General features: G+C 43.5%; 1 protein-coding gene across 4 annotated transcripts in view; it reads left to right on the top strand.

Annotated features, from left to right (window-relative positions):
- The window catches only part of BTRC (beta-transducin repeat containing E3 ubiquitin protein ligase), a 346883-nt gene that overhangs the window by 313827 nt on the left and 18537 nt on the right, over positions 1 to 14519 (top strand). For all 4 annotated transcript variants that reach the window (XM_077455333.1, XM_077455336.1, XM_077455334.1 and 1 more), the window contains one exon: positions 10740 to 10850. In XM_077455333.1, coding sequence (XP_077311459.1) covers positions 10740 to 10850 — 111 coding nt within the window. The remainder of the gene's footprint in view (positions 1 to 10739; positions 10851 to 14519) is intronic.

A 14519-nucleotide genomic window follows, 5' to 3' on the forward strand; every position in this document is an offset into this window, starting at 1 on the left:
ATGAGGGTCACCCATAAAGCAGCTCTGGTATATACATTATGCACAGAGAACACACAGAAAACACATAGTTGGGCAAACATAAGAACTAACCCTGGCAAAGCATGGTAATGTTTTAAAATGGTGAACAACAGTAGTAAATACAGCCGTGCCCAAAAGTTTTGCGAATGACACAATTATTAATTTTCACGAAGTCTGCTGCTTCAGTGTTTTTATATCTTTTTTTCAGATATTGCTATGGTATACTGAAGTATAATTACACGCATTTCAAACGTGTCAAAGGCTTTTATTGACAATTGCATTAGGTTTATGAAAAGAGTCAATATTTGCAGTGTTGATCCTTCTTTTTCAAGACCTCTGCAATTCATCGTGGCATGCTGTCAGTCAACTTCTGGGCCACATCCTGACTGATGGCAGCCCATTCTTGCATAAACAATGTTTGGCGTTTGCCAGAATTTGTGTTTTTTTGTTTTTGTTTTGTTTTTCACCCGCCTCTTGAGAATTAACCACAAGTTCTGAATGGAATTAAGGTCTCAGGCGTTTCCTGGCCATGGACCCAAAACGTTGATGTTTTGTTCCCCAAGCCACGTAGATCACTTTTGCCTTATGGCAAGGTGCTCCATCATGCTGGAAAAGGCATTGTTCCTCACCAAACTGTTCTTAGCTGGTTGGGAGAAGTAGCTTTATTCATGGCTGTGTTCTTAGGCAAAATTGTGAGTGAGCCCACTCCCTTGGCTGAGGAGTAACCCCGCACACGAATTGTCTCAGGATGCTTTACTGTTGGCATGACACAGGACTGACGGTAATGCTCACCTTTTCTTCTCCTGACCAGGCTTTTTCCGGATGCCCCAATCGGAAACTAGATTCGTCTGAGAAAATGACTTTATCCCAGTCCTCAGCAGTCCAATCCATAATCCTTTTGCAGAATATTAGTATGTCCCATGCTGCCTTTCTTAACACCAGGCCACCCTCCAAAATCTTCGCCTCACTGTGTGTGCAGATGTACTCACACCACACCGCTGCCATTCCTGAGAAAGCTCTGCACTGGTGGTGCCCCGATCCCGCAGGTGAATCAACTGTAGGAGACGGTCCTTACGCTTGCTGGACTTGGACGCCCTGAAGCCTTCTTCACAAATGCAGTGGAAAGGTTTTTCGTATGTGATTAAGTTCATTTTCATGGCAAAGCAAGACTTTGCAATTAATTGCAATTCTTCTGATCACTCTTCATAGCATTCTGGAGTACCGTATATACTCGAGTATAGGCCGACCCGAATATAAGCCGAGGCCCCCAATTTACCCCCAAAAAAACTGGCAAACTTATTGACTCGTGTATAAGCCGAGGGTGAGACATGCCTGTCCATCCCTGTGTGTGTGTCCGTCCCTGTGTGTCCGTCCATCCCTGTGTGTCCGTCCATCCCTGTGTGTGTGTGTGTCCATCCATCCATCCATCCCTGTGTGTGTGTGTGTCCATCCATCCATCCATCCCTGTGTGTGTCCATCCATCCATCCATCCATCCCTGTGTGTGTGTGTCTCCATCCATCCATCCATCCCTGTGTGTGTGTGTCTCCATCCATCCATCCATCCCTGTGTGTGTGTGTCTCCATCCATCCATCCCTGTGTGTGTGTGTGTGTGTGTGTGTGTGTGTGTGTGTGTCCAGCCTACCTGTGTCCCGAGCCTGTGTCCCGAGCCTCCGTCCCGTGCCTTGCCTCCTTGCCTCCATCCCGTGCCGTGCCTTGCCTCCGTCCCGTGCCGTGCCTTGCCTCCGTCCCGTGTCGTGCCTTGCCTCCGTCCCGTCCCGTGCCGTGCCTTGCCTTGCCTCCGTCCCGTGCCTTGCCAGGATCGCCGCTCTTCGTCGGCGCCTCGGCAGCCATTCTAAAATTCAAAAGCCGCGCCTCCGCCTTCGCCTGTGATAGGCGGAACACTGAATTTCCCAGCAGCCTGTGTTCCGCCTATCACGGACATCGTCTCATCCTCGTACTACGGACGAGGATGAGACGATGTCCGTGATAGGCGGAACACAGGCTGCTGGGAAATTCAGTGTTCCGCCTATCACAGGCGGAGGCGCGGCTTTCGAATTGTAGTATGTCCGCCGTCTGTCTGCTCGATACGCTGATCGAGCAGTCAGACGGCGATGACTCGAGTATAAGCCGAGGGGGGCACTTTCAGCCTCAAAAAAGAGGCTGAAAATCTCGGCTTATACTCGAGTATATACGGTATATGCAAATTGCCATTATAAAGACTGAGGAAGTAGACTTTGTGAAAATATTTGTGTTATTTTCAAAACATTTGCCCATGGCTGTATAAATATACTTATTTTATTTCCTTTGTTCGCATTATAGTTTTCCTTTTAAAATTTCCAGACAGTATCCCTCATGACAGTGAGCAATCAATGCAGGCAAAAGCGGAGTGTGGAAATCTATCTGTATACAGACTAAAATACATACAAGCAGTTTGAGCATAGATGATGATTTTTTATTTTTTATTATTTTTTCTTATCAGCCACCTTGTTGAACGAAAAAACACACTCTGTGGATGAGGGAATCCTCCCCTCTGAGCTATTTTAGTCTGACGGGGAAAATTCCCCCAATTTCAGAATACACTAATCAATGTTGCAGGTTCTAGAAATTTGTTGTAATCTCATGGGGAAAACCCAATAATGTGGCTGTACAGAAGTCGATCAGTAGATCGACTTCTGTACAACCACAGTGCCCATACATGGATCAAAATTCAGCAGGGACCAGACTAAGTGAGCCATGTACTGTTTGGACAGCTTTAGAGTAATGTAGCTGAAGATCACAATATCACCATGCTTCCTTTTTTGTTTTTATTTTTTTTTATTTATAAATATATATATTTAAACTTGGAAATCAGTGTGATTCTTGCTGTCTACATCACTTAAAGGCTAACTCCAGCTTTAGCAGCATGGTATGTGTTAAACCGTATTTAGTGTGTAACATGCTGTTACGCAATGGTTAATCAGCGCATTCATAGTCTTCCAACTATCAAACTGAAAGCCAGTACAGATGTACAGGCAAAGAATTAATATATGCCTGTAATAAATGTAACAAAAAAAACATATGTAGTACATCTCAGTAATACAAGCACGTTCCCCGTGTTTTGCCTTTTTTTTATTTTTTTAAATGCTGTAAGAACATTAAGAAAATCCCCCCCCAAAAAAAGTCCCCAAAACATTGCACGAGTTCTTTGTTCCTAGATAACTTGAATTAAAAAATTACTTACCCCGCTCTAATATTTTAATCTTTGTTTTGTATCTATTAAATGACAGGTTCCTTTTACTGTCCCGAACACAGTTTAGCACCCATAGGGGCGTTCAGGAATATATTTAGGTTCATCATCTTTGAATTACTTGAATTGGCAGTATATAAATATGACGATAATATTTATATTACTTCTGTGTATTGTCTCCACAATGGATGTATTAATAACCTCCCGATCGTTATCTTTATTATCAATATTATAATTGAAATAATTAATATGGTTTTCTTTATATTATATTTTTTATTATTTTTGGATACTAGTATCTATGTATCTAAATACTGTAACTGATCTGTTATTTAGTCATAATTTCTGTCATTTGTCTTGATAAAAATTTAAACTTTAATAAAAAATATTGATTAAAAAAAAAAAGAAAATCCAGTAGACTCCTAACTTCCTCTAGTGATCTGTCTCTGAAGTGTTGCCATTCCTGCCTACTTTCTCCCCTGCTGGCCTACAGAAAATCTTTACCTTATGTTATGGAGAGATGGGTGTTCTATAGTCCTTCAAACCAGCATCAGTTATTCTATGTACACTTGCACACAGTTTTTGAAGGAACTCGGCAGGTAGGTTGTTCCAAACATCTTGGAGAATTAACCACAGATCTTCTGTGCATGTAGTCTGCCTCAGATCCTTTTGTCTCTTCATGTAATCTCAGACCAAATTGATGCTGTTGACATCAGGACTCTGTGAGGGACAAACACTTCCAGGACTCCTTCTTCTTCTTTACGCTGCAGATAGTTCTTAATGACATTGCTGAGTTCCTTCAAAAACTGTGTGCAAGTGTACCTAGAAGAATTGATGCTGGTTTGAAGGCAAAGGGTGGTCACACCAAATATTGATTTGGTTTTCATTTCTCATCTGTTCATTTACTTTTAATTTTGTTAATTGATAGAAAGAAATTCATAAATAATAGTAACACTTCTGTTTCTGAAAGCATTCTTAATTTACAGAATTTTCTCAGTTGCCTAAAACTTTTGCTTAGTACAGTATTATATTTCAGAGATGTACTACATAAAATGTTTTTATTTTGTTCAGACATAAACTTTAGTTATAAGACGGAGCCTTCAAGTTTTTTTGCTGAAACGGAAACCTTTTCAGACTTTCTTAGATACCCACATCTTGAAAATTCAACAATATAGCTGTACAGAGTTACCTGATTGATAACCCTCTAAAATGCTTTGATAATAAGATTATTTAGTATTAGGCTTATTTATCTGTACACTCGATACGTTATCTTCTTTGCTCTAGACACCGTTTTTTATAGCTGTCACAGTTCCATCTACCAGCTTTCTTTCTGGGCCTTTTAATCCCATGTTGCTGAAGAATAAAGATTTTATATCCTACTTTTGTCAACAGTGGGAGTTATGTCCAATTATTAATAACACAGCAGGAAAAAAGTTTGAATCTTTACTGGGAAGCAGCCAATACATTTCTTGAGGGAGCTGTTATTTCATACTCAATATCTAAGCGAAGAGAAACTACACAGTCAATAATGAACACTGAGGCAGTTGATTGTGCTGGATGATGAATGAGAAAATCTGCATGGATATCCAGAGATAAACAGCGCCACAGAACAAAAGAGAGAATAAAACAACTTTATAATAGCATTGGATAAGCAGTGAGCTTTCTGTTACTGTATATTTGTCTTCAGACACACAGGATGATATAACAGGGTTTTTTTGTTTTGTTTTTTAAATACAAATTGGGTATTTGGTTCTGACCTTGTCATAGGGTGACCATGTGTGGCCCAAAGAGGGCAAAGTGATCTGACAAATTCTAGTTTCACTTGTTGGATTGTGTAGGGCTAACAATGGTTGGGTAGCAAGTTCTTCTGAATATCCGAAGGGATAGTTATTGCTCAGATATTTTCTAGTGCACTAGTACAGATGGCTCATACCCAAGGGTTATGCTTGATAAAAGTGAATGTTTAAACTGGCATTGATTAACATATACTGACTGTATATAGTGATTCCGGAAAGTATTCACAGCACTTCACTTTTTACACATTTTGTTACATACCAGCCTTATTCCAAAATAGATTAAATTCATTCTTTTCCTCAAAATTCTACAAATATTACTCCATAATGTGAAAGATATTTCTTCATAATCTTTGCAAATTTATTAAAAATAAAAATTCCATGTACGTAAGTATTCACAGCCTTTGCTCAATGCTTTGTTGAAGCACCTTTGGCACCAATTACAGCCTCAAGTCTTTTTGAGTAGGATGCTACAAGATTGGCGCACCAATTTTTGGGCAGTTTCTCCCATTCTTTTTTGCAAGACCTCTCAAGCCCCATCAGGTTGGATGAGGAATTTCAGTGCACAACCATTTTCAGATCTCTCCAGAGATGTTCAGTCAGGTTAAGGTCCACTCTGTTGTTAACATTTTTTCTGTGTGCTTAGGCTTGTTGTCCTGTTGGAAGATGAAACTTCACCCCAGTCTGAAGTCCAGAGCGGTCCGGGGCAGGTTTTCATCAAGGATTGCTGCATTCTTCTTTCCCTCAATCCTTACTCCTTTCCCAGTTCCTACAGCTGAAAATGATCCCCACAGCATGATGCTGCCAACACCATGCTTCACTGTAGAGATGGTATTGGTCAGGTGATGAGCGGTGCCTGGTTTCCTCCAGACATGACACTTGCCATTCAGGTCAAAAAGTTAAAATCTTTGTTTCATCAGACCAAAGAATTTTGTTTCTCATGGTCAGAGTCCTTCAGGTGCCTTTTGTCAAACTCTAAGTGGGTGGTCATGTTCCTTTTAACTGAGGAGCGGCTTCTGTCTGGCCACTCTACCATACAGGCCTGGTTGGTGAAATGCTGCAGAGATGGTTGTTCTAATGGAAGGTTCTCCTCTCTTCACGAAGAAATGCTGTAGTTCTGTCAGAGTGACCATCTGGTTCTTGGTAGCCTCCCTGACTAAGGCCCTTCTCCCCCTGATCGTTCTGTTTTGCCAGGCGGCCCATTATAGGAAGAGTCCTGGTGGTGTCAAATGTCTTCCATTTACAGATGATGGAGGCCCCTGTTCTCATCGGGCCTTCAATGCTGCAGACATTTTTCTATACCCTTCCCCAGATCTGTGCCTTAACCTCCTCGCGCCCGCCCTATAGCCGAATGACGGCCGTAGAGCAGGCGCGTTCGTTCGGGCGGTCGTCCCTGGACGGCCTGATGTTTACTTCCGCAATGTGCGCCGCCGCGGGCGCGCATCGCGGAAGTTCTGTGTTCGCCGTGTCCCCCGGGGACAGGCAAACACAGATCGCTGTAAACGGCCAATCACAGCGGCCGTTTACAGCGTGATCGGCGTGTCCAATGGGAGATGATCTCATATGTAAACATATGAGATCATCTCGCAGCGCCGCTCTCCTTCCTCGCACAGACAGTGCGAGAGGGGAGAGATGAACGGCTGCAGCGGCAGCCGTTCTGATTGTGGAAAAAAAATAAATTAAAAAAATGAAATAAAAAGTGCCATCCGCCCCCAGCAGTGCCATCCGCCCCCAGCAGTGCCATCCGCCCCCAGCAGTGCCATCCGCCCCCAGCAGTGCCATCTGCCCCAGTGCCATCCACCCCAGTGCTACCTGCCCCCAGTGCCATCCACCCCAGTGCTACCTGCCCCCAGTGCCATCCACCCCAGTGCTACCTGCCCCCAGTGCCATCCACCCCAGTGCTACCTGCCCCCAGTGCCATCCACCCCAGTGCCATCCACCCCAGTGCTACCTGCCCCCAGTGCCATCCACCCCAGTGCCACCTGCCGTCAGTGCCACCTGCCCCCAGTGCCACCTGCCCCCAGTGCCACCTGCCGTCAGTGCCACCTGCCGTCAGTGCCACGTGTCATCAGTGCCACATAGTGCCATCTGTCATCAGTGCCACGTATCAGTGCCATTTGTCATCAGTGCCACCTGTCAGTGTCACGTGCCATCTGTTGTCAGTGTCACGTGTCATCAATGCCACTTATCAGTGCCATCTGTCATCAGTGTCACGCGTCATCGGTGCCATGTATTAGTGCCATCTGTCATCGGTGGCACATATTAGTGCCACGTATTAGTGCCATCTGTCATCGGTGCCACGTTTCAGTGCCACGTGTCATCAGTGCCACGTATTAGTGCCACGTGTCATCAGTGCCACGTATAAGTGCCACGCGTCATCAGTGCCACATATTAGTGCCATCTGTCATCAGTGCCACATATTAGTGCCATCTGTCATCAGTGCCACCTGTCATCATTGCCACGTATCAGTGCCATCTGTCATCAGTGTCACGTGTCATTGTCCTGGTGCTTCAAAAGTGTAATAAATAGTCAACAAGTTAGATGTGTAACTTATGTTCCTAGAACACATGATGGCGCTACCTGCATGTTGGGCCTCTCTATGTGGCCAGGCTCGCAGCGCCGCTCTCCTTCCTCGCACAGACAGTGCGAGAGGGGAGAGATGAACGGCTGCAGCGGCAGCCGTTCTGATTGTGGAAAAAAAATAAATTAAAAAAATGAAATAAAAAGTGCCATCCGCCCCCAGCAGTGCCATCCGCCCCCAGCAGTGCCATCCGCCCCCAGCAGTGCCATCCGCCCCCAGCAGTGCCATCTGCCCCAGTGCCATCCACCCCAGTGCTACCTGCCCCCAGTGCCATCCACCCCAGTGCTACCTGCCCCCAGTGCCATCCACCCCAGTGCTACCTGCCCCCAGTGCCATCCACCCCAGTGCTACCTGCCCCCAGTGCCATCCACCCCAGTGCCATCCACCCCAGTGCTACCTGCCCCCAGTGCCATCCACCCCAGTGCCACCTGCCGTCAGTGCCACCTGCCCCCAGTGCCACCTGCCCCCAGTGCCACCTGCCGTCAGTGCCACCTGCCGTCAGTGCCACGTGTCATCAGTGCCACATAGTGCCATCTGTCATCAGTGCCACGTATCAGTGCCATTTGTCATCAGTGCCACCTGTCAGTGTCACGTGCCATCTGTTGTCAGTGTCACGTGTCATCAATGCCACTTATCAGTGCCATCTGTCATCAGTGTCACGCGTCATCGGTGCCATGTATTAGTGCCATCTGTCATCGGTGGCACATATTAGTGCCACGTATTAGTGCCATCTGTCATCGGTGCCACGTTTCAGTGCCACGTGTCATCAGTGCCACGTATTAGTGCCACGTGTCATCAGTGCCACGTATAAGTGCCACGCGTCATCAGTGCCACATATTAGTGCCATCTGTCATCAGTGCCACATATTAGTGCCATCTGTCATCAGTGCCACCTGTCATCATTGCCACGTATCAGTGCCATCTGTCATCAGTGTCACGTGTCATTGTCCTGGTGCTTCAAAAGTGTAATAAATAGTCAACAAGTTAGATGTGTAACTTATGTTCCTAGAACACATGATGGCGCTACCTGCATGTTGGGCCTCTCTATGTGGCCAGGCTGTGAAAAAGTCCCACACATGTGGTATTGTAATACTCAGGAGGAGTAGCAGAATTTTTTGGGGGGTGTCATTTGTGGTATACACATGCCACGTGAGAGAAATAACCTATTACAATGACAATTTTGTGGAGAAAAAAAAAAAATGAAAAATCTTAATTTTGCAAAGAATTGTGGGAAAAAAATGACAACATCAAAAAGCTCACTATACCTCTTACTAAATACCTTGGAATGTCTACTTTCCAAAAAGGGGTCATTTGGGGGGTATTTGTACTTTCCTGGCTTGTTCGGGTCACAAGAAGCGAGATAGGCCACCAGTACATCAGATGTGATCAATTTTGTGCGATTCGCACCACAGCTTGTAGACTCTCTAACTTTCACAAAGACCAAATAATATCCACTAATTTGGGTTATTTTTACCAAAGACATGTAGCAGTATAAATTGTGACCAAAATTTATGAAGAAAAATTAATAATTTGCATAATTCTGTCACAGAAACAAAGAAATATGCGTTTTTTTTCAAAATTTTCGGTCTTTTTTCATTTATAGCGCAAAAAATAAAAACCCCAGAGGTGATCAAATACCACCAAAAGAAAGCTCTATTTGTGGGAAAAAAAGGACAAAAAATTCATTTGGGTACAGTGTTGCATGACTGAGTAATTGTCATTCAAATTGTGAGAGCACCGAAAGCTGAAAATTGGTCTGGGCAGGAAGGTGTTTAAGTGCCCTGTAAGCAAGTGATTAATACAAACCTGTCTCAAAGGTCCACAAACAATTCCTTGGACTTCATGGCTTGGTGTGTGCTCTGACATGCACTGTTACCTTTGGAATCTTATATAGACAGGTGTGTGCCTTTCCAAATTATGTCCAGTCAACTGAATTTACCACAGGTGCACTCCAATCAAGTTGTGGAAGGATGATCAGTGGAAACAGGATGCACTTGAGCTCAGATTTGAGACAAAGGCTGTGAATACTTATGTACATATGATTTTTTTTATATATATATAAATTTACAAAGATGTTAAACAAACTTCTTTCATGTTGTCATTATGGGGTATTGTTTGTAGAATTGTGAGGAAAATAATGAATTGAATCCACTTTGGAAAAAGGCGCTAACACAACAAAATGTGGAAAAAGTGAAGCACTGGGAATACTTTCCGGATGCACTGTATGAAACAAAACTGACCAAGTCTTTTAAAAACGTGATCTATTCTCTGGAAACATACATAGTTGATGGGTACTACTAATAAATGTAGACATTGCAGGGGTCCTAAAAAACAGGTGCCCTACAGCAAGGGTTCTTGTTGAATTACGACTTTCATAAAAAATGTACTTTCCATGGTTTAGACCCCTTTCACACTGGGGCCAAGTTGCCTTGTCAGTAAAGCGCCACTTGTTTTAGCAACGCTTTTCCGCTGTTTAAGCAATGCTTTTCGCCCACTAGCAGGGCGCATTGAACCTCAAAAAATGGGGTTAAAAACGCACACGTTGCGGCTCTTCTGAAGTTGCTTTTTACGCGCTTTGGAAACGCTGCCCACTCATTCATGGTTTTTGATTGGCAAAAAGGTATAAAACCTTTCTTGGCCCTGCAAAACTTTAATTGACCAAGCTGGGAAATACTTTGCTGTGGGTCCAAGTAGTGTGTAAATTCAAGCAAGGTAAGATGGATCTCTTTAGTCATGCTGAGTGAGGGATTGGTTTGTGCATGGTAATTTTTATAGGTAAATGTCAAAGAGAGAGGAGTGCCATCTTTTCAAAGTTAATCATCTAGGGTACTTTCCGGTGCGAACAGACCCCAACAAAGGATGCTTGTAAACTCTTTGGTTTAGGATTGAGGCCATTGATGTAGCATTACAATAAACAATCCTATTTGTGCAAGTAATATCTGTCAAGATGAAGTTGGAGTTCATCAGGTGGGGTAATTAAAGTGGTTGTAATGTCTCAAGGTTTTATTTACCTTCACGCAGTCTATGCATGAAAGTGAAAAAAAAACCTTCTGTGTGCAACATTTAAGTGAAGACTTTAGGATGACCTTTTTATATTTCATGTGGAGGCTTTCTTCTCTTTCAGGCTATGGGATATTGAGTGTGGAGCATGTTTACGAGTTCTGGAAGGGCATGAAGAACTAGTACGATGCATCCGTTTTGACAACAAGAGAATAGTCAGTGGAGCATACGACGGGTACGTATGTTCTAAAAAATTTTACCTACATTTATCCTCATTAGACGAGTACCTTTTGTTCTCAAGTTATTTCCTAAATGTGTCTTTATTAGGAGTTAAGAGGAGAATAATCGTAGGTTAGGAGTTAAAGACCAAGGGTAATGTGCTCCTTTTATTACAGCTAACTGTAAAATCACCAATAGAAATCTTAAAACAGAATGTGCTCATCAGATAACCTTCACAAACAACTAATGCTCTAAGCTATGGAGAATTAAGTAAAAAACACAGTAGTGAAGTTTATCACATCCTTCATTGGGGTTGATTTAATAAAACTATAGTGTAAAATCTGGTGCGGCTCTGCATAGAAACCAATCAACTTCCAGTTTTTTGTCAAAGCTTCATTGAACAAGCTGAAATTGGAAGCTGCACCAGATTCTACACTTTTAGTAAATAAACCCCATTGTGCTTATGTAACCAGTTGTAGATATACATTGGGGCAAACATATTTGGATCAGTTAAAGTGGTTGTAAACCCCAGTTATAAAATTTGAACAAAGCATTTACTGAATATCTTTAGTGTTTACTTGTCTCTTTCCAAAGCTCTAAGTGTCGTTTCTCTCTGGTGCTTTGTTTCTCTGTTATCAGCATGAGCCATTCTGACAAGTTTTCCCAACATGGGAGGGAGCTCAGCACATCGCTTGTCTATTCAAAATACAGCTCTGCATGTTCCTTCATTCCACTACCTATGTGGGGCGGGAGAGGGAGGGGGATTTCACACAGTGTATACAAGCTCTAACTGCAGCTCTCCACCCCCTCCTCTGTTCATCACAAATGCAGAAGGATTTTATCACAATTGTGCTCTTTTGAAGGGATGTAGACAAGAGAATACTGCAGATAAACAAGAAAAACGTATGTAGGAGGATTTGTTTCATCTCTGTGTATCATCTGCGGTTGTTTCCTTCACTGGGTATATGCAATGATTTACAACCACTTTAAGGTATTGAACTTGTATTGAAGGGACATTTTGATAAAAGGACTTTTGCACCCAACAGAAGAACAGAAACCCCGTTGGATTTTCCAATCGACTAATTTTTTTAAACTCATCAAATGCTACGAGTTTTCAAAAAAGGTTAGTGATGTACCTTGCTTATGCACACTGCAGGGATTGGAAGATCCGACAAGGTTTCCGTTCTGTCAGGTGCACGCGCACTCATGGCCAGTAGCGCCAACTCATCGAAGCTGCTTCTGGAGAGCCACCAAAAGTGACATAATTGGAGATTTAGAGGAGTTGGCTATTTTCGACAGAACAGTGACAGTGACTGAGGGGCATATAGGAGCTTTGTGAGTGTTCTCTCTACTCCTACCAATCTGGATGCTAGGGCGTGCCACCACGGCAGGATCAGTAGTGCACAATTGCTCCAACGCTATTAAATTACATATTGCATAAGCAAAGAGTTCACTAGGGTCTAGCGTAGCTCTAAGGGTTCCATACATTGCACAATATTTACAGGCCATGCAACCTTTTAAGTGTTGCCTTGTAACAGTCTTTGGAATAAGTGCTGCAAATCTTTATCTGCCTTTTTTTTTTAGGTTCTTTAACAAAGAGCTAGGGAAATATTTATCAACTTTCCAGTATTTTCCAAGAGAGCATATTTCTTTTCAGCTGTCATAGTTACATGACTGTTTTTATACTAAGTGGCCGTGCAACAAATTATATGATATGTAATCTAAGGGGGGGCTGTACAAGGGAGAGAGATTAGTAGTATTCTCTTCCAAGGGTGAGGTGCCAGTATGTAGAGCTGATGGTCTATTACTGCACGATCATTTTAGACTGTGACTGTAATGTTAGTAACTTTTTCCCTGCGCCTTAAATTTTTTTTTTAACTGTGAATGTGGTTTTTGTTCAGTTTGGGTTTCCATTAATAGAAGAATTGGAGCTTCTCCTCCCAAAAAAAAGCAGATGCATTGTGCATGTAAACAAATCACAACCCCACTGTTGATTTATGTGTAACTTACCTCCTTTATCTGGATAAAAAATAAGGCGCCTCTAAGTGCAGCAGCATTAAGACTTTATTAGCCAAAGGGTAGAAAAACACTTACTAGAGGTAGACGTTAAAAAGCTCATCATATGTGTAAAGGAGTCCAGCAGTGAGGGTAGTTCTATGATGGTCAGGATGTTGTTAATCCTGGCTGTGCAGCAGAGGCAAACCACGTCACAGGAGATTAGTGGAAGGACAGCTGTGTTGTACTAAACCAGCATGGAATGCTGAACTCATAGATGACCTCACCAGAAGTGTGCCGGGGACCAGCGTGGAACGCACGGACCGGAAATTACATTTATTAGGCGGGACGCGTTTCAGAGCATCTGAAAGGCTCCTCCTTCATGCCAAATGCACTTGGTCCCGGGCAGGCACTTCCAGTGACATCATCCACAAGTCCAGCATTCCATGCTGGTTTACTGCAACACCGCTGTCCTTCCACTGGTCTACTGTTATGTGGTTTCCCTCTTCTGGGCAGCTGGGATTAACAACACCCTGCTGCAGATCTGACCATCACAGGACTACCCCCACTGCCGGACTCCTTTACACATACAATGAGCTTTTTAACATCTACCTCTAGTAAGTGTTTTTCTACCTTTTTGCTAAGAAAGTCTTAATTTTGTTTCACTTAAGGCCCATACACACGATCAGACTTTTTGACAACAAACATGCAAATTAGCTGTTTTGGAGCAACATCCGACTGTGTGTACGCTCCATCGGACAAACTTTTTTGGTTTTCATCGGACTTTTGTTGGCTGTGCGAACAGACAAACTTTCTGGCAACAAAAGTCCGATGGAGCAAAGTCTGATCGTGTGTACAGAAAACCATAGGACTTTTGTACAAAGTACAAACAGGCATGCTCAGAATCAATGCAAAAGATCAGACAACAATATAGAAGTTGACCAAAGGTGGCGGTAAAGAGCAGAAAAACCACATGATTTGGTGAAAGTTGGCTGAAAAAGTCCTGCTGTGTGTATGCAATACAAGTTCAGGGCCGACGCCCTTTGTACAAAAATCCAAGGGAAAGTTTGTACAAAGTCCTATCGTGTGTATGAGGCTTAAGAGGCACTTTCTTTTGTATCCTGTTTCTTTTAGAGTTGTTGCTTTCCCCTTGAAGTGCTGCCTCAGTGCTCTATACAGACACCCATCAGCCAATAAGACACCCATCCTCTTGGGCACAGTCTCTCTGGTCAGACACAGCTATCCAGAAGCACCCTTCCTTTTCTTTATCCTGGTACCTCCTGGTTTCTGTGATGTCACTCCTCCCCCTGGCAGAATTTCTAAGTAATCTGACTTTCTGCTTCCTTTGCCAGTCCTGATACTAAATCTCCCATGATCCTTTGAGCCTCTGTAGCTTCAGGGCAGGCTATAGGAGTCACTTGTACCAGTTCTGGCAGTTGATGTGGGTGGGTCCTAGGGTTTCTGTGGGTGTTTTTGGGCCTTCATGTTGGTGGTGAAAACAGGGCCAGTGCTTGACTATTTCACACCCTAGGCAAGACTAACAAGGCCCGGCGGGGGGAACATTAGTCTTCCCCAGGGCACGGGTGACTACAACAGGGAACAGGATCAGACAGAACAGACTGACCGGGCAGGATAGTTTCGCCTACATCCGGAGACCTGCTGGTGCTTGCCTGCCTCGCCCAGCTATGTG

Source organism: Lithobates pipiens, unplaced genomic scaffold (assembly GCF_037356315.1).
Source record: "Lithobates pipiens isolate NorthernLeopardFrog02 unplaced genomic scaffold, aLitPip1_a1.2 Scaffold_25, whole genome shotgun sequence".
NCBI lineage: Eukaryota > Metazoa > Chordata > Amphibia > Anura > Ranidae > Lithobates > Lithobates pipiens.